This window comes from Manis javanica, chromosome 11 (assembly GCF_040802235.1).
Source record: "Manis javanica isolate MJ-LG chromosome 11, MJ_LKY, whole genome shotgun sequence".
In the NCBI taxonomy this organism is placed as follows: Eukaryota; Metazoa; Chordata; class Mammalia; order Pholidota; family Manidae; genus Manis; species Manis javanica.
The window spans coordinates 29209710-29236821 of record NC_133166.1 but is presented as its reverse complement, the minus strand read 5'-3'; the positions used below and the strand labels follow the sequence as shown (position 1 = coordinate 29236821).

At 39.2% G+C, this 27112-nt stretch overlaps 1 protein-coding gene across 12 annotated transcripts in view; it reads left to right on the top strand.

Annotated features, from left to right (window-relative positions):
* The first annotated feature begins 6341 nt into the window (after positions 1 to 6341).
* Positions 6342 to 27112, top strand: part of RIC3 (RIC3 acetylcholine receptor chaperone) — a 56151-nt gene continuing 35380 nt past the window's right edge. For 5 of the 12 annotated variants that reach the window (XM_037026337.2, XM_073216120.1, XM_073216119.1 and 2 more), the window contains exon 1: positions 6391 to 6529. Coding sequence is in view for 6 of the 12 variants with exons in the window: in XM_017651086.3 (XP_017506575.3) it covers positions 6406 to 6529 (124 nt within the window). In the remaining 6 variants the exon portion in view is untranslated. Of the gene's footprint in view, positions 6530 to 27112 lie in introns of all 12 variants that reach the window. The other 7 variants (XR_001851778.3, XM_073216117.1, XM_017651082.3 and 4 more) reach the window with 4 other exon arrangements.

Genomic DNA, 27112 nt, shown 5'->3' with positions numbered 1-27112 from the left:
AAACAGTCATTATCAAAAAGCCAATTGTCATTCTGCCTCTTTAGAAAAATTTCCATTAAAGATAAAGCAAATTTTAATTAGATTAAGTATCCAATTACTGTAATTACATTTTTAAAAAATTCACATCATGAAGATGACCCTTTTTAAAAGGGTTACAGGAATAATTAGTGTATTCATATTAACCAAAATGTATTGGATAATATTTATACCCAGAAGACAAAGTACATTACACACATTTCACCTTTGGGGAAAGCTTGCAAATGTTTTGGCAGTGGCATGAATATTTATATGCAAGAGTGTGCTTTAGAAGATTATGTGAGGAAGCATTTAAATGCTCACCAATTTTTTACCCAGGGGTAAAGTATACAGAAAATGTAGTGAAGAGATTATGGATATGCAAAGTGTGACCTAAGCAGGGAATTTCTATCAGTTTGCTTAATTAATTGGAGCCAAAAACGATGTCTTCTCATTCAAGACAGAATGGCCCAACGTATCCAACTGTGACCTCTCTGCTCTGTGTCTGCCAGGGGCAGGGGCCAGTGAGGGAAGCTGGCAGGGCAGTGGCAAGGAGAGTATCACCTTGACCCTCACTACCAGGAAGCCTGAGTCCTCATGATCCCAACCTTCGCTTCCCCAGTCCCAGATGGGTAAAGCTTTAAACCTCTAGAAAACCCAATGGGATTAAGCCTTCTAGAGGCTTCCTCCCTATAGGTTTTCTTCCAAAACTGTCTCCCCTTTCCTGATTCCAGTTTTCCTCCCTTATACCTGCAGCTCAAAGAGCTGCAGCTACTGCTGTTTCCATCTCACAGTTGCCTTCCAGGCTCTATCACAGTTGCTAGCTTGGGGGAGGGAGGCAGCACTATCTCTATTTCCCAGGTGAGAAAACCAGGGCTCTCTATGGAGCTTGGAACAACACAGAACCGCGCTACAGAACTGGCCTCCCAAGGGGGCTCTGCTGCCCTTACCCAGACCTGCAGGGTTCTGTTCGGTCTGTGAGGAAACTGCTCATGGTCACCACCAACTGCTGGAACATCCCACCTCTGCTGTCGCCTTCAGCCATCAAAAAAAGGTAGCCCAGGCATTGTCATTTCCTCTCATAGATAACTTCCAAACCAAAGTCAGGTATGGGTATCTCTGATTGGGGGAAAGAGTTATGTACCTGTACCCTAGTGGCAAGATATAGAGTTTGTTGGACTCTACATTGAGAATATGAGGTTCTGGATGTGGATAACATCAGACAAAGAAAGGGTATTCAACAGATTTTGGACATCCACAATTAATAGGTATTTAACACATTCCTCCCTATCCTTGATGGAAATATACATTTTTCAAGGCCCTGGTCCAATATACCCACTGTGTACAATCTGTCCCATCTCCTGCCTTCCTTCATTAGGCTCTTCCTTTTGGGCTTTGGAGTTACAGGAGTTAATTCTTCTGCTTAGAATTCTGGGTACTTAGGTCTCATTTCCCTGCTACCTGCCCCAATTCCCTGCCTACTATAAGGGTCCATGACTCTCCACTGGCTGCTCTCGTTCGTTATAGGATCTTCTTTAGAATTGTTTTCAGAGATCAAAGTACTCCCTTGGAAAGTCCTCTGGGATGGAAAAGCCTCAATCATAGGGGAAATTACACTTTCAGAAATAACCAAAGTCACTGTATTACTCAGAGTCCTCCAGAGAAACAGAACCAATTGGATGTATTGTGGGTGTGGAGAGAGAAGGAGAGATCGATGTATTTTAAGAAACTGGGTCATGGTAATAGAGGCTAGGCAAGTCCAAAATCTTCAGGGTGGGCTGGCAGACTGAGGCCCAGGAAGAGCTGATGCTGCAGTACAAGCCCAAAACCTTCTCTGCACTATTCTTGCGTCCTCAGAGAGGTCAGTCTTTTGTTCTACACAGGCCTTCAACTGAAGGGATGAGGCCCACCCACATTATGAAGGGCAACCGGCTTTACTCAAATTCTACCAATTTTAAAGTTGATCTCATCCAAAACACCCTCACAGAAACATCCAGAATAATGTATGACCACATATCTGGGCACTGTGGCCCAGGTCAGGCTGACACATGAAATTAACCACACAGTCAGTAGGGGGCAAATTTGGTGGATAAAGCAGAATGACCTATGGTGAGCAGCTTTTTGAAATGATACTCTTTGGGGTCATTCTTTTTTTAACCATGACTTTTAAAAATTGAGATATAATTGACATGTAACAATGATTTGATATTTGTATATGTTGCAAAATGATCACCATGTATAATGTCTGTAACCACAGTTGTACATTTTTTTCTTACAATGAGAACTTTTAAGATCTACTCTCTTAGCAACTTTCAAATATATAATACAGTATTGTTAACCATAGTCACCAGGCTATACCTTGTATCCCCAGACTTATTTATTTTATAACTGGAAGTTTGTATCTTTTGGAGTGGCTCTTTAAGGGAACACTTATCATTCATTCCTAGAAAGATGTATAGTTCCTTGGAGCAGTGGCAGAATCAGTATGTGTTTGTGAAACAAGCAACCTCATTCCTTACTAAGTTCCTACTATAAACCAGTTCATGCCATGGGGAGAAGACACAATCCTATCCTCCTGGGGTTCCTGACCAGGTGAAAAGGCCCAGTGAACCCATGAGAAACAGTGTCCACAGGGATTCAGTGGAAAGAAGAGTCAGCATGGGCTGGAGTATCCAGGAGAGCTTCCTGGAAGAGGTTCAGATTTGTTTGGGCCTTCTATTTTAGGAAAGATTGGCTGCAAAAAGGGAGAAGGGAAGGAAATTGGGTAACTGAGTGTCCTGTGAGAGGCATAAACAGCTCATGCTGGTCCAGAGGGGAGGGCATGATTTGTGGCAAGAGGATGAATGATCCAGGTCCTTGAAAGGGAGGCCAATGAGCTGAGACCTAAAATGGCAGCCAAAAGGCAGTCACCGAAGGCTTTTGAGCAGGGAAGGGTCCAGAGCTTGGACCCAGGAATATGAACCTTGTCTGTGTGGGATCTGGGAGCCTGGGCAGGGAATGTATGGAAAGGCTACTATTTCATGTCCATTCTTTTCCTTCTTGGTCTCCTTCTTCATCTACTTTCTCCCCCCAACCCTGCTTTCTACCCTACCTTATTTCTATTTCCCAGTTTGAAATTCTTCCTCCTCCAAATACCTTCTGTAAGCTCTCCTCTGTCCTCTACCCCTTCTTTCAGTTCCTCCTGTGCTTGTCTTCCAGGAAGACCTCAGTTTTAGGAGCTGAAGAAACAACTGTCAATTCAATCCTAGGAGAAGTTTATTTCATAATTATTTATAAGTAAATGCCTTGAATTATATTTCCCTCAATCCCCCTTCTATCCTATAAGAATTCAACCACTGCCCAATATTAAAGGAAGTTTGATGTTAGGGTTGATTTCATGAACCAAGTCTTCCAACTCACTGTGAGAAACATTCTGGGACAATTCCCCACAAGCTGTCAGATAGGAATAAGGCACAGGTGAGCCACAGATTTCTTAAATTCAGCAAAGGAAGGGTCTAGCTGTTGTCTTTGAAGACTATTTCTTTATTACTATCCAAAAAAACTGGCACGCTTGCAGGGACCATCTGAGGTGCACAGAGAAGCCTGGTCTGGGAGTTTGGAGTTTCAATCCCTGCAGCCACTAATCATCAGCGTGATCCACTGCAAATCCCCCCACCCTTGCAGATCTCAGTTTTCTGTTTGGTTCTATAACAAGACTGCTTAGCTAACTATTCGCTGAGGGCCTCTCCAGTCTCTCCTCCCTCACCTGCCTTCCGTAGTCTTCTAGCACAGGCTCCTTGGAGGCTGCCAGTCTCAGGGGATGCTAAGTGCTACCCAGAAAGTGCTTCTTAGAAGATTCTCTTAGTCTCCAGGGAGAGAACAGGTAATCCCTGGCTGCCATTTAGCCCCAAAGGGAGCACCTTTGCTAAGCTGGAGTGATATCTGAACATCTCTTATCCTGTTTTCAAACCTTCACCACCCTCAATAAGTCCTCTCCCAACATACCTGTTCTGAGATAATCCTGACCATATCCTTTACCAAAAAGACTGAGGCAATGAGAAATGGACACCCTTGACTTGCTGTCCCTACACTACTCCCTTTATGTGCACATGAACTCACTCCTGTTTCCTTTCCTCTAAGTTCGTCCCTACTGCTGAGTTCCGTCATGTCTGTCCCTCATGTCTGCTCCAGAATCTGGACTTTGTCCTGACGCTGGTCCCCCTGTTCCTGTATTTTCTCTCTCTCCTTTTCTAATGTTTTCCCCTGAATGTATAAACATGCCCAAGTCTCTTCTTATTTTAGAAAAAAAACAACCCCTCCACAACCCTCAGACACCCACCAGTTGTCACTGTACCATTCATCTTTTCTTACCAACCAGGCTCCATACAGAATGGGCTATACTTGTCGTCTCTACTTTCTTGTTATTGGCTCCTTCTTTAGCTTGTGACATCTGAGATCTCTTCTCCACTGATACTTTGTGAAAAAACTGAGCCCTCATGTCAGGGGTAAGACCTGAGTTTCTCAAGAGGTCTGGAATCATAATGTACCGCTGCCCCATACCACCACCCACCAGAGAGCGGCCATGCCAGGCCTCATCCCAGGCTTTCACATCTCCATGAGCTGCCTAAAAGCTCTGCCCTCCAGAGGAGGCTCCTCTCTCCACCAAGCCCACACCTCAGCTGGCTGCAACAAAGAATATGGCCCCAGCTAAATCATCAGGACTATAACTTTGTGTTTCTACTTTGCTCTAGGCTACTTCCAGGACTAGTGAGATCATGACCCTGTCTCTTCACCTTGGTCACCATCCTGAGTTCAAATCTTCTAGATGACCATTCATCTTCATATTGCTCAGCTCAGCACATACCTTATGTTGACCCCATTTTCTACCCCTCTCTGACTTCCCAAGCCTTCTGATTACTGTGCTTTCTGGATTCAAGATCTGTCATCAGTAAAAATCAAGTTTGAGCGTAACTCATTGTTTTGCCTGAGGATTTCAGACCCAGGCAAGTTCACTATGGATTCAGTGAGACCAAGAAATGACAATGCAACGTTCTTGGGTAAAAGGGTTTATACCTGGCTTTATTCTCCCAGTGGTAGGTCAGGCACTAAGAACCGTATCTGCATTCAGCAGTCTACAGGCCCATAATCCACCTCCATTTCTGCCTCCTCCCAGAGCACTGGGCAGAGCTCTTTATATAGTGACTCAGGCAATAATAGCTTATTGTCTACGGGTATGGAAGCATTAGCCTAGCAGCAGGCTAAATACATCTCTGAGTAGTTTAGTTCATTTTCCCCACACTAGTGTAAGCCATAGAAGAAAGTCAACAGTATATCCTAGTGTGGGGAAAACTGTAGTTCCTGCGGCTAGGATCCTTGCCTGCACTTACACTACTTGATGATGTAACTGGCCTGCTGCTAGGCTACTGCTTCCACACCCACAGGCAATAAGTTATTGACTGAGTCACACTCTAGGAAGAGCTCTGCCCAGTGTTCTGGGCAGAGCAGAGATGAAGGAGGAGAACAGGTCTGTTTGGATGCAGATGTAACTCTAGTGCTCTAACTATGGCCCAGGAGAACAAAGCTGGGTAATAAACCATTTTACCCCAAAACCGTTCCATTGTCATTCCTCAGTCTCACTGAATCCATAGTGAACTTGCCCATGGCTGAAACCCACTGGCAAGACAGGCAGTAAGGACACACTGTGGGGATACAGAGGAAGGAAAGTCTGACTGAAAAAGTTTCATAAGGGTAGTATTTTTCAACTGTTCTTCAGAGAAATTTTTAGCAGGTAGAGATGGCATTAGAAATTTTCCAGTTAAAGGGCACAAGACAAGATTGCCTGCAAACTGAAGAAAATAGCGAATTTGTATGGAGCATTGGTAAGACCAGATTATGCAGGGCCTCAAAGTCATATAAAGAAGTTTGACTGTTTTTCTGAGGATAAAGAGGAGTTTTTGAAAGGCTCTAGCTGTGGAGAAAGGTCATTAGCCCTGCGTTCTGGCATTATTTCCTTTGGCGGCAGATGGAGGATGGGTGCGAGGGACACAGGTGGAAGCTGGAAGCCTGTGAGTGCCTTGCAGTAATGAGTAAATTGATGACCTAGCGAGCCGTTGAGGAAAGCGGGGATGGAGAGACAGGCAGGCCTGTCATTTGTTTAGGCGGTAGGATGCACAGGTGGACGCAGGTAAGGAGGCAGAGGCAGGAGACCCGAAATTGTACAGATGGGAGGGCACGGGTACCCTCCACAAGGACGCGCGACCGCGCAGGTCGGTGGCGGGCGCGGGCGCCTGGCGCACTTGTCCCTCGCGCGGCGCCGTCCGTGCAGCCCGCGGTTGGCTCGAGGGGCCGCAGGCGCGGCGGTTCCGGTTCCGGTTCGGGCCGGCCTCAGTACCTGAGGTCGGGCGGGCGGCCATGGCGTACTCCACAGTGCAGAGGGTGGCCCTGGCCTCGGGGCTCGTCCTGGCTGTGTCGCTGCTGCTGCCCAAGGCCTTCCTGTCCCGCGGGAAGCGGCAGGAGCCGCCGCCGGCGCCCGAAGGTAAGCGCAGGCCGGCTTCCCTAGGCCGCCCGGCTCCAGAAAGCTGTTTCAGAGTGGGGGGTCTCCAGGGTCCTCGGTCCCTGCCTACATATCCGCGAAAAGGGCCAGAGAAGGGGACCGGGCAGCGTTTGGGAAGTGCCAAGCCCCGAGGGTCTTCTGGCATCAGTGGGCAGCGGCCCAACTCCACCGGGCTAGGGTCCCTCCCGAGCAGCCCCAGAAAGGGCCGGGAATGCATGCATGCAAGCCAAGCATCCTCTAGGTAGCATCTGACGCCCATTGATGGCCCTTCCCTTGCGTAACTCAGCTTGTCACCATCTATTCAGGGGCTTTGAGTCAGGCGGACTCCCACTTGGATTCCTCTTTTTTAAGGTCTCCGAGTGCTCTCAGTTATGCATTTATATTAGATAAAGGCAGTTAAAGTTGGCACTGTTAACCTTAATTCGTTGTGTACTTTGAATTTGGTGTTGGTTGTTCACTGCCTCAGGTTCTTTTTATGCCTTTTTAAATAAAACGAAGATGAAGTAATCCAGATTTCAATTACTGAGATGAACATATCACTACATTCCCTTTACTGAATTAAGTATTTGGTAATTTGTTATTGGCATGTATGTGGTGTTTAAAAATCCACCTTGTTCGTTGCCTTTTGGAGCTTTTACATGATGGATGTAAAAGCATGGATGCCAACTGCTGGGAGAAAGAACTAGAACAATTCTCTATAGATCATGAAGTTCTGTTGATGAGTTTCTCTTCTAAGTTGTCTCTGTAACATCCTTAAGACATGGTTTTAGAGACTCCAAACACTACCACTAAATGTTCAACCTGTGGATTGTTGGACAGCTCCTTTTGAACTGAAATTCACATCCCTCTAACTCGTGCACACTAGCCGGAGTTTCACCCCCTTGCCCTTCATAGATTATAAATACTACAAATGCAAAGCACTAAGCCCTAGGGGTGGAGGGCAGATTGAGCCCAGAATTTTGTTGATAGAATTTGCTTGATAATCTTTATGCTTGTGAAACTATCTACCTCGAAGTGACTTCTAAGAAATCTTCACGTTCTTATTTTTTTTGTCTTATTATAAAATTACAAAGAGGTTTTACTCACTTTGTCTAGTGATGTTGTATGCCTTGAAGAGGAGTAAATTCATTGTCTTGAACAGTAAATATTCTTCTAAAACAGTGCTTTTACTGAATTGAATTCCCATTATGCTGAATTATCTTGAGTAACTTCTATTGAGTGAGAGTGGGAGACACTCTTTTGAGTTGTTGTTTAGAGTGGAGATTAGATGTGTCTCTTATCCTTGAAAACTAAAGTGCTGGTATTCAGCATTCTCATCTTACAACTTTGTGTTCTCTTAATTCTCTTTATTCCTGAAGTGTTCTCCCCTCAGCTTATCATTCAAGTTTTAGCTCTAATGTAATTTTCTCAGAGAGACTTTCCCTAAGGACCGTATTAAAATAACTCATTCCACTCCCATCACTCCCTGTTCCACCATGCATGCTGTTTTGTTTTATTGTAGGAATTACTATATGATAGAAAATTTTCTTATTTGTTTATTCATTTTTTTATTTTTACCTTCTAGAGCATAAGGCAGGAACTTTGAAGGCAGGAACTTTGTCTTGTTTCCCACTTTTTTTTAGTACCTGGCCAAAATAGCAGTCAATAAATACTTTTAAATGAGTAATATTACGAAGCTACTAATATCATGAATTATCTTTTTTTGCATCAGTCACTAAAGTTTTTGCCTAGATTGTATGACTTACCTTGAATGATATATTCCAGTTACTGAAATTTGCCAACTAAAATTTCTGCCCTAGTATACTGACATTTAAAGACAGTGACTCCTAACCATTTTGGGGTTACATACCTCAAACGGACTTGCTCCCTGGAAAAACGCACATACTATTTATACATGCATTCAGTATTTGAGTATCAGATCTGAGAAACCAGAAACCCTGGCTTTGAAGAAAAGGACAGCCCTGATTTTCTGCAAATTATTAAAATTTGTGTCATTGTAGATTCCATTATTGCCCATTGGAGTATGTGAAACAAGCACAGTCCCTTTTCCACATGATAGCTGTTAGGATAATCTTTAGGCAAGTATTGGTGATGCACCTTTTCATGTAGTACACATGAAGTGTGCAGAAACTGGATTCCAAGAAAAAAAAAATGAGTCAAATCTGCCTGAGAAAGAGTAAAAAAAAAATGGACATCAAAAAGTGCCAAAAAAAAAAGACAAAAACAGACAAAAATAGTGTCAGTTGCAGGTACTCAAGTCCTTGCAGGTTCTCCAATGGTGGAGACACAAGGTTAGAATGGTGAGTTTTACTGGGGGCAAGAAAAGTGTCATAGAGGAGAAGAGTCCTTTTTTTCTCCAACAACTTTCTTAAGATACATAATTCACATACCATACAATTCATCCACTGAAAAGGTACAATTAATTGGTTTTTAGTATATTCAGAGTTGTGCAACCATCACCGTGATCAATTTTAGAATATTTTATTCCCTCCCCACCACAGAAAAACCTCCATACTCATTAACCATCACCCTTCAACACATCTCACCCCAACTTCAGCCATAGACAACCATGAATCTACCTTCAATCTCCATAGGTTTTTCTGTTCTGGACATTCCATATAAATGGAGTCATATAATATGTGATCTCCTGTGACAGGCTTTTTCATTTAGCATAATATTTTCAAGGTTCATCCATGTTGTAGCATATATCAATACTTCATTACTTTTTATGGCTGAAAAAATTCTATTATGTGTATATACTGCATTTTATTTATTCATTTATTGGTGAATATTTGAGTTTACATTTTTTCACTTATGAATAGTACTGCTATTAACATTTGTGTACAAATTTTTGTGTAGACATATTTTCATTTCTCTTGGATATATATATTTGAGAAATGTGAGCATCTTAGCATGGCTGGAACTAAGAGTGGAATTTATGGGTCATATGATTATTTTTAACCTTTTGAGGAACTGCTAGACTGTTTTCCAAAAGGGCTGCACCATTTTACATTTCCACCAGCAGTGTACAAGGATTCCAGTTTCTCCACATCTTACCAGCACTTGTTATTGTCTACCTTTTTATTATGGCCATCCTAGTGGATATGAAGTGGTGTCTCATTGTGGTTTTATATGTGTTTCCCTGATGACTGTTATTACATTGAGGATCTTTTCGTGTGTTTATTGACTGTTATCTTCTTTGGAGAAATGTCTATTCAGATCTTTTGCCCATTTTTAAATTGGGTTACTTATCTTTTTGTTGAGTTTCAAGAGTTCCTTGTATATTTCAGATATAAGTCCATTATCAGATATGATTTGCATATTTTTTCTCCCATTCAGTGGGTTGTCCTCATTTTTTTGATGGTTTCCTTTTAGGAAGAGAAGTTTTAAATTTAATGAAGTCAGTTTATTCATTTTTCTTTTGTTGCTTCTGATTTTGGTGATGTATCTAAAAAAATTGCCAAATCCAAGGTAGTAAAAAATTATGGCTGTATTTTCAAGTTTCATATTATTAGCTCTTATATTAAGTCTTTGGTCCATTTTGAGTTAATTTTTATATATGTGGCATGAGGTAGAAGTCCAGCTTCATGTGAATATACATTGGTCTCAACACCACTTGCTGACTTTTCTTTTTACATTGACTCATTCTGACACCCTTGTTGAAATTCAGGTGAGTATAAATGTGAGAGTTTTTCTGGACTTTAAGCTCTGTTCCATTGATGTATATATCAGATATACCTATCCTTCAGTTTTGTAGTAAGTTTTGAGATTGTGAAATATAAGTCCACCAACTTTGTTCTTAAAATTTCTGAGTCCTGTGATCTGGTATTTCCATATAAATTTTAGGATTAGCTTGTCAGTTTCTGCAAAAAAAAAAAGCCAACTGGGATTTGATAGTGTTGAATCTATAGATCAATTTGTGGAGTATTGCCATCTTAACAAGATTAAGTGTTTTAATCTATGAACACAGGATTTTTTAAAATTTAGGTCTTTAATTTCTTTCAAAGAATTTTGTAGTTTTCAGTGTACACTCTTATTTTTTCAAATATATTCCTAAGTATTTTATTCTTTTTAATGTTATAGTAAACTGAATTGTAAATTTTGTTTTCACATTGTTCATTACTAGTGTATAAAAGTACAGTTAACTTTTATGTATCAATATTGTATACTACAACCTTACTGAATTGTTTATTAGCTTAATACATGCTCTGACATTTGCAAATGGAGATAGTTTCTTTTACTTCTTTCCAATCTGCATTCCTTTTATTTTTCTTGCCTAACTGCCTGGGCTAGAATGTCTAGCACGATGTTGAATAGAAGTAGTAAGACTAAACATCCTTGTCTTTTTCCTGATCTTACAGAAGGTGGCTTTCATACCATTAAGTATAATGTTAGCTGTGTGTTTCTTTGTAGATGCCATTTATCAATTTGAGGAACTTCCTCTGTTCCTGGTTTGTTGAGTGTTTTTATTATGAAGTGGTGTTGAATTATGTCAAATGCTCTTCCTATGTCTATTGAGATGATTATGGGGTTTTGTCCTTCATTTTATTAATATGGTATATTACATAATTGATTTTTGGACATTAAGCCAATTTTGCATTCCTTAGCTAAAATTGAGGTGGTAACTCTTAAAGTGTTCTATATCAGCCATATTAAGAAGGGCTTTCCAGGCATAGGGAACCCTGAGCAACCCCTTTCCCCAACCGGAGCCTTGAAATAGCCTTAGAGTTGTGAGACGAGACTAGAGAAGTTGGTAGTGGCCAAACTGAAGATTTTTTTCTGCCATGCTTAAGGAGTGTGAATTTTGTTCCAGAGGTAGAAAAGGCCATTGTTAAGTTTGTAAGTAGAAGAGAAACATCCAGTCTGGTTTTAGGAAGGACACCCTTGGCAGTAAGCAGTTTAGAGCTTGCATTGTGAGGATTTCTTTAGGGAGAAGATTGTTGAAGTAGCCCATTTGAGACATTGTGGGTATCATTAAGCCAGTGTCATTGGTCTAAGTTAGGGTACTCATGACAGGTAACAGAAAATTCAGCTTGAACTGTCTGAAGACAAACAAGGAATTTATTGTCTCATGTAAATGAAAAGACCTTGTGTTAGCTGTAGCCTCCAGCATTGTTTGATCCAGAGATTCACAGTCTAAGCAGGCTTCAATCCGATTTTCTGTGTCCTTGTCTATTCTAGGTTCCTTCCCAAGTTGGCTCTGTCTTTGCTCTCTCAGCCTAGCAGCAGTAGTTGCAGTATTTCCAGACATCATCTTCCATTCTATTGTCCCGAAAAAGAGTGTGTCTTTTCTTTTCAATTCTTCCTTTGGGCCCACTTTACTCTTACTCCCCTAGTCCCCAGATTCTTTCCCAGTAGTTCCAGCTGACATATCTGCCCATCTTAATGGATTGAATTAAGTTACTTGCAGTGCTGTGGGTAGAAAGAATATGCTGATTAATCACTCTGGAATTGAGAGTGATTCCCAAAGGGAAATAGGAGTACTGGAGGAAGGAGTAAATGGATGGAGGAGAAGGGAAGAGAACGATATTAAGAGACATTTTAAAATAGAAGTGGAAGGTGAGAGAAAGGGAGGCATCTTGGATTATTCTCAGGTTATTGGCTTAGGTGGATAGTATAGTGATCCCTTTCACCAAAATAGGAATAGAGGAAACAGATTAAAGGGGAAAGATGATGAGTTCAGGAATTTGAAGACTAGCATAATGTCCTCTTCTTCGGTCTTTTTTCCCTCCATTGATATCTCTGTCTCCTTCATCCATTCCTCATATTACGTAATTGCAAGTAATCTCAACACAGCCCTCTTAGAAGGCAAGTAACAGCAAGTGGAAGCCAGTTAGCTCATAGAAGAGCCATCCCTCCACCTTCCTTTTAAAAATTCTGTGCTCTTAATGCATCCTGGGGATTGCTTAGCTTTTTAGCATTTACTTGCTGACCTTGCTCTGAATCATAATATGTTTTGTTTTTGTTTTTAAATAGGAGCTGCTTATCTAGGTTTTGTCTGTTTTGTATTGTGCACTTTGTTTTGGGACCAAATATAGGACTTTATTGTCTTTCCTGTCGCACTCTGTTTAAATTTGGTCTAGAATTCTAGACTCTTGAAATTTTTTCAGAGCATCCGTTATTATATCCATTGTATTTGTTTACCATCTCTTTCAGCTATATACCATTCGTGATTTTTTTTAAAAACTTTTTGAAAGACATTTTTAAACATAAAGTTAGAGTAGTGAAATGAAGCCATTTCCTGCTTCAACAACCATCATCTTGTGTCATGTGTATCTTCACCTCCTTTCCTCCCATGCACTCAATTATTATTTTTTTGTTTGTTTCTTATTAAGGCATCATTGATATACAATCTTATGAAGATTTCACATAAGCAACATTGTGGTCACTACATTCACCCATATTATCAAGTCCCCCCACACACACCTCACCACAGTCACTATCCATCAGTGTAGCAAGATGCCATAGAGTCACTACTTGTCTTCTCTGTGCTACACTGTCTTCCCCGTGACCCCCCCAACACCATGTGTGCCAATCATAATGCCCCTCAATTCCCTTCTCCTTTCCTCCCTCCCCCTCCCCACCTACCCTTCCAACCTCTCCCCTTTGGTAACTGCTAGTCCCTTCTCGGAGTCTGTGAGTCTGCTGCTGTTTTTGCTCCTTCAGTTTTGCTTTGTTGTTATACTCTACAAATGAGGGAAATCATTTGGTACTTGTCTTTCTCCACCTGGCTAATTTCACTGAGCATACTACCCTCTAGCTCCATCCGTGTTGCACTCAATTATTTTGAAGCAAATCCTAGACATTGGATCATTTTATCTTGAGTATACATTCCTAAAAAAATAAGTATTTTTCTTAAAACAGCCAAAATACCATTATCATACCTAAAAAAGTTCCTTAATGTAAATATCCAGTGTTCAAATTTCTTACACTGCCTCATAATTTTTTTTCATAATTACACCCTTGATTTGATCAGCATGTCTTCCTGATAGATCATTTAAATTATTTTTTTAAATGTATCAGTCATTTGGAACTGTTCTTAGGGCTACACTGAAACCTTTTGTGTAGTCATTCAGCCACTTGCTCACTTGATTGCTTTGCTCTTATCTTATTCTGTCCGTCTTAGACTGTGATCTGCCTAGTTCCTTCCTTCCCCACTTCAGTCTACTTTCAAAACAGCAGCCATCCTGGTCCTTTTAAAGCATGAGTCTCTCCCCCTCCGCCAAACCCTCTAGTGGTTTCCTGGCTCACTCAGGTGAAAAAACAAAGTCTGTACATGACCTAAAAGGCCCTACTGAATCTTCTCCATTTTCTTCAACTTTTCCCTCTTTCTCACTTTGCTTTGATCACACTTACCTGCCTTCTTACTGTTCCTTGAATTTGCCAGGCATCTCCCATGTCAGGGCCTTTGCATTTGCTCTTTCTTTTGCCTGAAGTGCTCTTTCTTGGATATCTGAGTGCCTTTCCTTTAACTTCGTTAGGACTCTACTCAAAGACATCTCCTGAGCCTTCTCTGGCCACTCCAGTGAAAATACTGACTTCCCCCCAACATATCCTATCCCCTTTGCCTGCTTAATTTTTTTCTCCTGAGTATTTATCATTACCTTATTTATTATCTCCTTTCCCACTTAGAAAGGAGGCTCTACAAGGGCAGGTTTTGTTTGGTTCACTGCTGTATCTCCAGCTTTAGGCCTACACAGAGTAGACAAATATTTATTAATGAATGAACGAATGAGTGAATTGAGTAAATTAATGATTGCTGGCTCCTAGGGATCCTAACTTCCTCTGTTAGCATTTGTAAACAATTACCACCTTCATATTACTACTACATTCTTTATGGCTACATAAATTATGCATCCATGTAATGGACTATTATGACTCTGGTACATTTATATTCATGAAGAGTTTTAAATGATATGGAAAAATTATGCTATAAGTGAAAATAAAGATATACTCACTAGATATTTACTAGAAAAAAATAGGGCAACATTTTAACATGGTATTTCTGGATCATGGAATTATGGGTAATTATTATTCTTTACACTTTTCTGTACTTTCTCAGCTTTCCATAGGTAGCATTTGTTTTATAATCAGAAAAAAATTGTTTCTTCTCTCTCACATCCCCTCCATCAAGAAATAGAAGAATCATTTTTAGAATCCAGCCCAAGAGCTACAACATACTCATTTCTCTAGATTTGGAAAGTCTGCCATTTTCCTTCTACTTTTTGCAAACTGAAACAGTAGTTGTCTATCTCCATTCTTTGAAGACTCTTTCTTATCAACATAATTTCTTAAAATTATCTTTAGTTCAGTGATATTTGCAAGTTCAGATTATTTGCAAGTTTTCCCTGTTTTCTTGGTAAAATTAGTGTATAGACTTGAGTTTATCCTCCTTTCCCATCTGGGACTTTATTATTATAATTTTCTTAGGATTGTTAACTATTTATTTTTCATTTAACCCAAATTCATTCTCTTTGGTAGAGAATATGGAAGCAGAATAGACGTTGAGAATTTCTACTTTCTCAGCATTACATTTTATCAGACAGATTGCCTTTTTGCTCTAAAAATACCTCTTTTAGCTTTTGCTATCCTTTTTGTAAATATTAGTTTGTTTTGGACCTTGGCTTCCTGGTATGGTTCTTCCAAGTCTTGCCACTCATTCAGTGTTTATTGCTGGTATGTCTTTCTGTTCTTTTCTCTGTACCTTTAGAACTACCTGTACATCCACTTTTTTCCTCTGCCTTTCCTACCTGCTTACGAAGTTTTGAAAAGCACAAGCAGAAATGCATTTAAGAGCCTTCCTTTTAAAAAGTGCCTCATACCAAGGAACTGTGTGTCTGTCTTCCAAACTCCTTAATTCTGCCTTCCTAGAGCCTGTGCCACACAATCCCTAATTTGTTGATACAATACTAAATGAACATGGTGTCTTTCTGCTACAGTTTTCCTTTCATTTCACCATCCAGTTTCTTCTTTGGCCAGAGTGGCAATTCCCCTGCTCTCCTAATGTACCTGTAGAACATGGAATGTCAGCACAGTAGGTCAAGAACCTACCAGTTCTTCCATTGATAGCTGGTAGACTTTGAATGGATGCCAGAACAGTTCAGGCCCTCTAGGATGACAGCATGCTGCTTCTGTGCTGGAGTTGGCTTCAGAGAGTTCTACTTACTGCCTCTGCTGGGCTGTGCCTCCGTAGTAATGTCATGTCTGGCATCTGCCCTGCTGCCCCTGCCTGCCCATATTTTCCAGTGAGCATCTCACTTTGAATACTTACAAATAGTGTTCCTTTTCAGCTCTTCCCCAGTAGCCCTGTTCCTTTGGAATAGCTCAGACCCTTTTCTCACCATGTTCTCCTCAAGTGTGGCCTGCTTACTGAGTCTTGAGCTCTCTGAAATGTGAAAATAAGTATGTATGTATATGTATATGTGTGTATACATGTATAAATACATATATAATTCACATGCATACATTTTTGTTATCTTCATTTTGCTCTTTGTTTTGTTATGTAAGAGTCAGAGGATGAATATATTATTTTGGCCCCTCAGCCTTTCTTGTCTCCTAGTGAAATATCAATTCCGACTTTGAAGTGCAAAGAAGAGAGGAGACAGTTTGAGAATCTGTCAGTGCATGTAAATTAGGCACTTTTTCAAGTTCAGAAATTGTAGGTGAGTGGGTGTGGAGCAGGATGATGAGAGCACCTTGATCAGTCACTCTGAATGCAGTTTTCTATTCTCAAAACTAAAATTGAAAACATTGAGAATAATGAAATAAACTATTAGGTCTGAGAGTGACTGGGCTGCATCTTAAGAGTAAAGGCCAACAGGCACAGTATGAGTCATCCAGACCAGTTTAGCAAAGTGTACTGCATGCAAGACCAGAGCATACCCTGTAGGGGACCCAAATATAAAGAAAATATTAGACTTTTATCAGGAAGTTCTTAGTTTGACCTTTAGCCACAGAGTCACCAGGAATACACATAGCAAGGGAGATTGCACACCATAGGGAAGCATGTGGCATCGCAGTAAGAGAGTGTTAGTAAGAGAGATCTATAAGTAAGATCTTACAGGATCTGGGCATGTGTTAGGTGATTTTGAGCATGGTTTAAGTATGTGGAGCTTGCTCTGAATTGGATACCATCAAGTGGGGCAGATTCTATGGCTGGGTATCTTAGAGTTTAAGTGGAGAGCAAACTAGAGAAAGTCTAAAGCTGTAATTAGTGAAAAAACAGCAGTCACTCATCCAGAAATGGATGCTATTTGATATTTTTTGGCTTGGACAATATTCACGTTTTGTCTGTGTTCAGGCAGATTACAGAGTGGATTTATTTATTTTTTCATCCATCATGGTCATAGAATGGCCTTGTCTGATGTTGATGTTCTGAAATTGCTTATGTTTAACAAGAGAACACCAAGCTGTGACGGTGAGTACCAGACCAACTTATAGCAACACCAAGCCCTGGCAAATAGTACGAGGCTAGCTCCTCGATGTCAGAGGCTGCTTTTCTTGTTCTTTGATATGATTTGTAGGTTGCAGTCAGCACTAAAGAAAATTGGGTAGATATGGTACTTAGTGGAAAGTGTTCCTGTATTTCTATTTCTCAATCCATTCAAGTAGAGGTTGTAAGACACATAAATAGAACTCTCAAATAGGGCCAGGTATGGTAAATGCAATGAAAGAAGTTAAAGTTGTGCATTTCATAGGGGTGACATGAAAAAATGCTTTGGGGGGTAGAGAAGTGTTTGACATGGACTTTGAAGGTTAAGGCTGGATTTAGCTTTGTGAAATTGAAGAGAAAAGCAAAACCATTGGAATAAGCAAAAGAACGAAACAAAACAAAACAAAGGCTTAGAGGCAAGAAATCACAAGGCAGGCTCCAAGCATGGTGAGGGGTCTAAGTTAGGCTGAATCGAGAGTATGTAAAAGGAAAGAAGTGTGTATGTAATGGAAAAGAGGTACTTTAGACTAGATGATGGAATTCACTTGTTTAGGAATTCAGTTGTAGAGAAGGAAAAGTCTGTTTGTTAAATTACTACTGTGTATGCCAGGTGCATATGCATATGTTATCTTATTTAATCTATAGTCCTTATGACAACCGTGAGAAGTATGTCATTATACCCATTTTACAGATGATGAATTTGAGCTCTATAAAGGTTAATTTAACCTCCACTTAAATAGATGGAGACAAAGCCAGGATCTTAGCTAGTAACTTTGACCAAAATGGTGCTGCTCATTTTATTTACTTTCCTGCCTCCTGTGTATAACACACTCTCTTTGTCGTCAGTGGGGACCATTGAAAGCTTTTAATCAGAGAAATGGTAGACCAGTTAGAATTATGCTTTAGAAAGATTACTGTGGTAACAACAGTAATAATTAACATGTAATAAGGAAAAATTCTGAAATATCCTAAACTTAAGTGACAAAGGGCTGGAGAATGAGGGAGAGAGACAAAGGGAGGTCATTAGTCAATAGCCATGGGCTGTGGCTAACCAGAAACTCCATGATCCTGGATGAAGTCATTTTATCAGTCGTCTAGAAGGTTCCCAGAACCACTGCATTTCCTTTGCTCGTGAACAGTGCCTGACCATCAACAGCCAATCCACAAGGCTTTTCTGTGGACTAACCAGCTATCCCCCAGACTCTCCCTGCTTCACATTATCTTGCCTTCCTTATCTGTAGCCAGTGTGAATTTAAAGAACCTTTTCTCCTTGAGACCTCTTATAAATGAATCCTGTTTCCTGAGTCTGGTGGCCAGGTTGTTTTTGTTAACTGGCCTTCCTGCTGGTGAAGCAGAAACTTCCTGTCCCAGAACTCAGTCACTTTTCTGGCTAGTATCTGTAAAGGCTCAATAAACCCTTTTATTTCAGAGATCTCTTGGTTTCTAGAATTTTTTATTTCTCACATGTATTGAATATATGGACTAGGCCCTGTGCTAAGGCAATTTAGGCACAAATCTCTCTTTTTTAGTAATATGTAGGATTGATTAGGAGTTGGGAAGTTGGTAAAAGATAAAGAGATCTGTTTAAACTAGCAGGACACATCAAAGCAGTGGTCAGCAGAGTAGAATTGGGTAGGGAGGGAAATAAAACAAGATGAGGCCCTCAGAGACTGGTGAGAAAGCAGCAATCAGCTGTTGTCCCTGCTTCCACTTTAAATAATGCTGAATTACATATGGCCTCTAGAACTTTCTCAGTATTTAGTGAGAAGCTTACATACCTTAAGGAATTGGCCCATTAAGACTTTTCTTGAACTAGGATAATGAGAAATATAAACACATCCAATTATTATTTGTTCTAAGAGTCTGCATGTATCAACATGGTACATTTCTAGGCCAAATGTTGTGGGTGGTTTAATGTTGCTTTCAGGAAGCTCTTTAGTTAACTGTGCTATAGTTTTTGTTTTTAGCAATAGGATGGTTATTGACAAGGAAAGTAGAGCTGCACTCTGTAAAATCCATTAAGTTTTTAGTCAAGCTTAAATGCTAAGTGAAGTTTTAATAATTAAATAAACCTCAAGATGGGGGAGACTTTCAATAAACAATCAGGATTTGGTCAAATCCCTAAGTATATGTAGAGATAGTGAACACAGCTGTTTTCTATTTTGGAAAGTCTGTAATTTTAATGTTCTAATATCTTTAATGTTCTGATCTCTTTGAGCTGTTTTTATTAAACAATTTTTTTTAACCACAAATTCTGTTTGTAACATAGCTATAAAGTAGAATGTTTATAATAATGAACAGTAGAAAACAACCTAAATGTCTGCTGGGGGGTAGGTAAATAAATTGTGATGTAGAATACAAGGAGATGCTATGTAATAGTTTGAATGAATGAACCAGAGCTATATGTATCAAGATGGTACATTTCTAGGCCAAAACATTGATCCTCACCCAGAAAAAAAGGCAAAAAAGGCAAGTTGCAGTAGAATGAGTACAGCATGATACCATAACATAATTTTTGAAAATTGTGAGATACACATAACAAAATTTATCTTTTTAACTATTAGGTGTACAGTTAAGTGGCATTGAGCATATTCATATTTTTATACAACCATCACTACTATGCATTCATAACACAAAATTTTCAAACATTCAGACAATGTGGTATATTGTGTATGGGTGCATACATCCGTAGTAAAGTCTAAAAACACATATTCTAATAGACACAACTCTAAATTTGTTGTTACCTCAGAGAGGATGGGAGGAAGAGTGCACAGGTGTTCCAGTTAACAGCTGTGTGGTACATGGGTATATCAAGGCTCATATATCATCACCTGTACTTTTGTACGCTTGGAATATTAACTCTTAAAATTTTCTTTCTTTAAAAAAATCATTTCAATTGGATGTTTCAAATGTTTTGTAGTCATTTGACTTTTTAAGCATTCTGGGCTTTTCACTTCTAGGAAATCTTTTCAGTTTGAGATCCAAGAGGTGAGGTTGCTTCCTGTTAAGGACAGTTATACTTTACAAAAAAAAAAAAAAATCTCTTCCAAATTGAGCATTCTGAACCCAGCCTGCCATCCCAATGATACTCCTGGTCACAGGTGGAAGAGGTTATAGGTCTCAAGCCTAAGGTTTGAGAGACTGACTCTACAAAAGAAAAATACGGGAGGAGAGCAGGTTTTGGAAGGTGAAAATGACATTTTTAGGTTTGAGATGTTAGACATACAAAAGGACATGTACTAATGGGATTTAGAGATATGAGACAAGAGCTTGAGAGAAAGGTCAGAACTAGAGCTGTATATCTTGAAAATTACAATGGATGCCTTGAAAGTGAATGAGTTTGCCAATAGAAAAAGGATAAAGGAAGAACAGAGGTTGAGACCGAATCTCAGAGAGGATTAAAGAAAAACCATTGCAAGAGACTGAGAGGGAATAGGTGGAAGGACCAGTCAGTGGGGAGAGAAGAGCCCAGGAGAGAGATGTTCCACAGATAAAGACAGGAAAGTTTGACAAGGAGTTATTCAGATTAATCCAGTATCTATTGAATGACTACTCTGTGGTAATCACCTTCTTGAGTTGCAGAGGAGTCTTAGTTAAGAGTGAGAACTAGGGGGAAAGCCCTCGGATTTGATGGTTAAGGCACAGTTGCTGTATTGTAATTATATTTCCTTGCTGTAAACTCTTCAAAGACAGGGACTTTATTTTATTTATCATTTTTAATTTTGGTGTCTGGCAAATTAAGGGTTCAGTAGTAAATATGTGAACTATTACACCACATATAAAATGCACAGATTTCTCATAGGATAAAAATGCTTTTTTTTACCATCTAGCCTATTTGTTCCATTGCTTTCCAATTCCCTCTCCTACCTTTGAAAATCATTTTCTCTGCTTTTTTAGCTCCTCTTTGATTCCAGCCTACAATTTCTTTTATCATAGTTCTCTACTTGCCACACCACAATTCATTCAGTGTTGCTTTTTGAAACTTCCTTTCTTACTCCCATTACTCACCCATTAACTCAATATAAAGAAGACAGTTCTCACAGTCAGAGCTGTACAGAGGCAGCCTGAGCTTCCTGGGGGAGGTTTTGAGTGTCCTGTTTGGTATTCAGCAAAGTCAGGCCCACCACTTAAGGGAGTGAGGGTATTGAACACAGATGGTTAGATGACTTTTAAGAAAACTTTATTGAGATATAATTCACATACCATGCAATATATTCCTGTTTAAAGTATACTATAGTGGTTTTTAATATAGTCAAAGAGCTGTGTAACCATCACCACAATCAGTTTTAGAACATTTTCATCACACCCGCCCCTGCAGAAAAAATCCCATACCCACTAACAGTCACTCTCCTTTCTCTCTCCATCAGTTCCCCCAGTCTTAAGCAACCACTAATATACTTCCTCTCCCTCTAAATTAGCCTATCCTGGATATTTCATACTACTGGAATTATATAATATGTGGTCTGCATGCTGGCTTTTTTTTCCATTTAGCAAAATGTTTTCAAAGTTCCCCTATATTGTAGCATGCATCAGTACTTCATTTCTTTTTATAGCCAAATAATGTTCCATTGTATGGATATACCACATTTTGTTTATCCATTCGTCATTTAATGGACATTTGGCTATTATGACTGATGCTGCTATGAACATTTGTGTATAAGATTTTGTCTGAGCATACTCTTTCTGGGTATGTACCTAAGAATAGAATTGCTGGGTCATACTGAAACCTTTATCCTTTTGAGGAACTGCCAGACTACTTCTCAAAGTGGTTACTTATTTTACATTCCCAACAGCAAAATATAAGAGTTCCATTTTCTTAACAACCTTACCAAAATTTTTTATTACTTGTCTTTCTGCTTTATAACACCCTACTCAGTATAAAATGGTATCTCATTGTGGGTTTAATTTTCATTTCCTTAATTGTCAGTGGTGTTGAACATCTTTTCAAGTGTTTACTGGCCATTTATATATCTTTGGAGAAATGTCTATTAAGAGCCTTTGGCATGAAATAGAAATTTGAGAACAGGAAAACAAAGAAGTTGAGGCACAGAGAGGAAAAAGGATCTCTAGAAATGAAAGAGTAAATAAGAGAGCTGTACAACCAATCTAAACAGAAAAATATTTATATTATAGAGGTACCAGAAAAAGAAGAGAGAAAAAGGAATAGGAAGTCTCTTTGAGGACATAATTGCTGAAAATTTCCCCACTCTGGGAAAGGAAATAGTCTCTCAGGTCATGGAAGTGCAGAGATCTCCCAACACAAGGAACCCCAGGAAGACAGCAACACTAATAATTAAAATGGCAAAGTCAAGGACAAGAAGAGAGTATTGAAAGCAACCAGAGAGAGAAAAAGATCACTTATAAAGGAAACCCCATCAGGCTGTCATCAGACTTTTCGGCGGAAACCTTACAGGACAGAAGGGAGTGGCATGATATATTTAATGCAATGAAACAAAAGGGCCTCCAACCAAGAATACTCCACTTGGCAAGATTATCATTAAATTTGGAGCAGGCATTAAACAATTTCCAGATAAGCAAAAGTTGAAGGAATTTAACACTCACAAGCCATCTGTGCAGTGTATCTTAAAGGGACTGCTCTAGATGGAAGTGCTCCTAAGGCTAAATAGCTGTCACAATAGGAAATAAAACAACAGTAAAGGAAGTAGACCAATTAATTACTAAGCAAATACAAAATTAAATCAACTACTAACAAAGTTAGTCAAAGGATACACAAAGAGTACAAAATATGACACCTAATATATAAAGAGTGGAGAAGGAATAAGAAGGGAGAAAAATATAAGAACCTTTAGATTGTGTTTGAAATAACAGTGAGTTAAGACAGACTTAGATAGTGAGGAAGCTGCTCTTTTATGTTTGATAACTACAAATCTAAAGCCTACAGTGGCTATAAATACATATCTATTGATAATCACCCTAAATGTAGATGGTCTGAATGCACCAATCAAAAGACGTAGAGTTATAGAGTGGATAAAAAAGCAAGACCCATCTATATGCTACCCACAAGAGACTCACTTCAAACCCAAAGACATACACAGACTAAAAGTGAAGGGATGGAAAAAGATATTTCATGCAAATAATAGAAAAAAGCAGGAGTAGCAGTACTTAGACAAAATAGATTTCAAAACAAAGACAGTAACAAGAGACAAAGAAGGACATTACATAATGATAAAGGGGTTAGTCCAACAAGAGGATATAACCATTATAAATATCTATGCACCCAATATAGGAGCACCTAAATATATGAAACAAATACTAACAGAATTAAAGGGGGAAATAGAATACAATGCATTCATTTTAGGAGACTTCAACACACCACTCACAGCAAAAAAAACACAAAAAACAGATCAACCAGACAGAAAATAAATAAGGTGACAGAGGCACTGAATAACACATTAGAACAGATGGACCTAACAGACATCTACAAACACTTCACCCCAAAGCAGCAAGATACACATTCTTCTCAAGTGTCTATGGAACATTTTCCAGAATAGATCACATACTAGACCACAAAAAGAACCTCAATAAATACAAAAGGATTGAAATTGTGCCAGCCAGCTTCTCAGACCACAAAGGTATGAAACTAGAAATAAATTATGAAAGGGAAAAAAAAGCCCACAATACATGGAGGCTTAAGAACATACTCCTAAATAATCAATGAATCACTGACCAAATTAAAACAGAGATCAAGCAATATATGGAGACAAATGAAAACAACAACTCAACAGCCCCAAATCTGTGGGAAGGCAGTTCTAAGAGGGAAGTATATAGAAATACAGGCTTACCTCAAGAAAGAACAATCCCAAATGAAGTCTAAACTCAATATCAGTGAAACTAGAAAAAGAACAACAAATGAGGCTCAAAGTCAGAAGGACAGACTTAATAAAGATTAGAGCATAAATAAATAAAATCGGGAAGAATAAAACAATAAAAAGAATCAAAGAAACCAGGAGCTAGTTCTTAGAGAAAATAAAATAAACCCCTAGCCAGACTTACCAAGAAAAAAGAGTCTACACACATAAACACAATTAGAAATAAGAATGGAAAAATTGCTATGGACATCACAGAAATACAAAGAATTATTAGAGAATACCATGAAAAATTAAATGCCAACATATTGGATAACCTAAAAGAAATGGACAACTTTCTAGAAAAATACAACCTTCCAAGACTGACCCAGGAAGAAACAGAAAATCTGAACACCGATTACCAGTAATGAAATTGAATTGGTAATAAAAAAACTACCTAAGAACAAAACTCCTGGCCCATATGGCTTCATGGCTGAATTTTATCAAACATTTAGAGAAGACCTAATACCCATCCTCATTAAAGTTTTCTAAAAAGTAGAAGAGGAGGGAATACTTCCAAACTCATTCTAGGCCAGCATCACTCTAATACCAAAACCAGACAAAGACACCACAAAAAAAAAGAAAATTAGAGACCAATATCCCTGATGAACATAGATGCAAAAATTCTCAACAAAATATTAGCAAACCAAATTCAAAAATGCATCAAAAAGATCATCCATTATAACCAAGAGGTATTTATTCCAGGGATGCAAGGATGGTACAATAGTCAAAAATCCATCAACATCAGACACTGCCTCAACAAAAAGGACAAAAATCACTTGATCATATCCATAGATGTTGAAAAAGCATTTGGTGAAATTCAACATCCATTCATGATAAAAACTCTCAGCAGAATGGGTATAGAGGGTAAGTACCTCAACATAATAAAGACCATATACAACAAACCCACAGCCAACATCATACTTAACAGCGAGAAGCTGAAAACTTTTCCTCTAAGATTGGAAACAAGACAAGGGTGCCCACTCTTCCCTAGTATTGGGGGTCCTAGCCACGGCAATCAGACAACACAAAGAAATAAAAAGCATCTAGATTGTGAAGGTGTATGTAGGGGGGACTTGGTGAAGGGGGGGACCTAGTAAACATAATGTTCTTTCTGTAATTGTAGATTAATGATACCAAAATTAAAAAAAGCATCTAGATTGGTAAGGAAGAAGTTAAACGGTCACTGTTTGCAGTTAAATGATATTGTACGTAGAAAACCCCAAAGAATCCACCCCAAACTACTAGAACTAATATCTGAATTCAGCAAAGTTGCTGGATACAAAATTAACACACAGAAGTCTGTTGCATCCCTATATACTAACAATGAACTGACAGGAAGAGAAATCAGGAAAACAACTCCATTTAGAATTGCATCAAAAAGAATAAAATACTTAGGAATAAACCTAACCAAGGAAGTGAAAGACCTACACCCTGAAAGCTACAAGACGCTCATGAGAGAAATTAAAGAAGACATCAATAAAAGGAAATACATCCTGTGCTCATGGATAGGAAGAATTGATATTGTCAAAATGGGCATCCTACCTAAAGCAATCTATGGATTCAGTGCAATCCTTATCAAAATACCAACAGCTTCTTCAGTGAACTAGAACAGATAGTTCTAAAATTCATATGGACCACAAAAGACCCTGAATAGCCAAAGCAGTACTGAGAAGGAAGAACAAAGCTGGGGGGCTTATGCTCCCTCACTTCAAGCTCTACTACAAAGCCACAGTATTCAGAACAATTTGGTACTGGCACAAGAACAGACCCATAAATCAGTGGAACAGAATAGAGAGCCCAGATATTAACCCACACATATATGGCCAATTAATATAAAGGAGCCATGGATATGTAATGGAGAAATGATAGCCTCTTCAACAACTGGTGTTGGCAAAACTGAAGAGCTGCATGTAAGAGAATGAAACTGGATTATTGTCTAACTCCATACACAAAAGTAAACTTGAAATGAATCAAAGGTCTGAATGTAAGTCATAAAACCATAAAACTCATAGAGGACAACATAGGCAAAAATCTCTTGAATGTGAACATGAGCAACTTTTTCCTGAACACATCTCCTCGGGCAAGGGAAACAAAAGCAAAAATGAACAAATGGGACTACATCAAATTAAAAAGCTTTTGTACAGCAAAGGATACCATCAGCAGAACAAAAAGGCATCCTACAGTATGGGAGAATATATTTGTACATGACTTATCTGATAAAGGGTTAACATCCAAAATAAAGAACTCAAGCACCTCAATACACAAAAACAAAGAACCCAATTAAAAAATGGGAAGAGGATCTGAACAGGCACTTCTCCAAAGAAGAAATCTGAATGGCCAACAGGCACATTAAAAGGTGTTCCACATTGCTAATCATCAGGGAAATGCAAATTAAAACCACAATGAGATATTAACCTCACACCATTTAGGATGGCCAACATCCAACAGACAAGGCACAACAAATGCTGGCAGGGATACAGAGAAAGGGGAACCCTCCTACATTGTTGGTGGAAATGCAAATTAGTTCAACTGTTGTTGAAAGCAATACGCAGGGTCCTCAAAAAACTACAAGTAGAAATACCATTTGACCTGGGAATTTCATTCCTAAGAATTTACCTGAAGAAAACAAGAGCCCTGATTCAAAAAGACATATGCGCCCCTGTGTTTATCACAGCACTATTTATGGTAGCCAAGATATGGAAGCAACCTAAGTGTCCATCAGTAGATAAATGGATAAAGAAGAGGTGGTACATATACATAATGGAATACTATTCAGCCATAAAAAGAAAACAAATCCTATCAATTGCAACAACATGGAAGGAGCTAGAGGATATTATGCTCAGTGAAATAAGCCAAGCAGAGAAAGGCAAATATCAAATGGTTTCACTCATTTGTGGAATATGACAACAAAGGAAAAACTGAAAGCACAAAACAGCAGCATACTCAGACTCCAAGAAGGATCTAGAGGTTACCAAAGGGGAGGGGTGGGGAGGGAGGGAGAAGGGGATTTAGGGGCATTATGATTAATATACATGGTGTAGGGGAGGTCACGGGTAAGACAGTGTAGCACAGAGAGGACAAGTAGTGACTCTGTGGCATCTTACTACACAAATAGACAGTGACTGCAAAGGGATGGTGGTGAGGACTTGATAATATGGGTGAATGTTTAAACCACAGTGTTGTTCATGTGAAACCTTCATAAGATTGTATATCACTGATACTTTTAAAAAAAAGTCTTTCTCCCTTTTTATTAGGATTATTTGT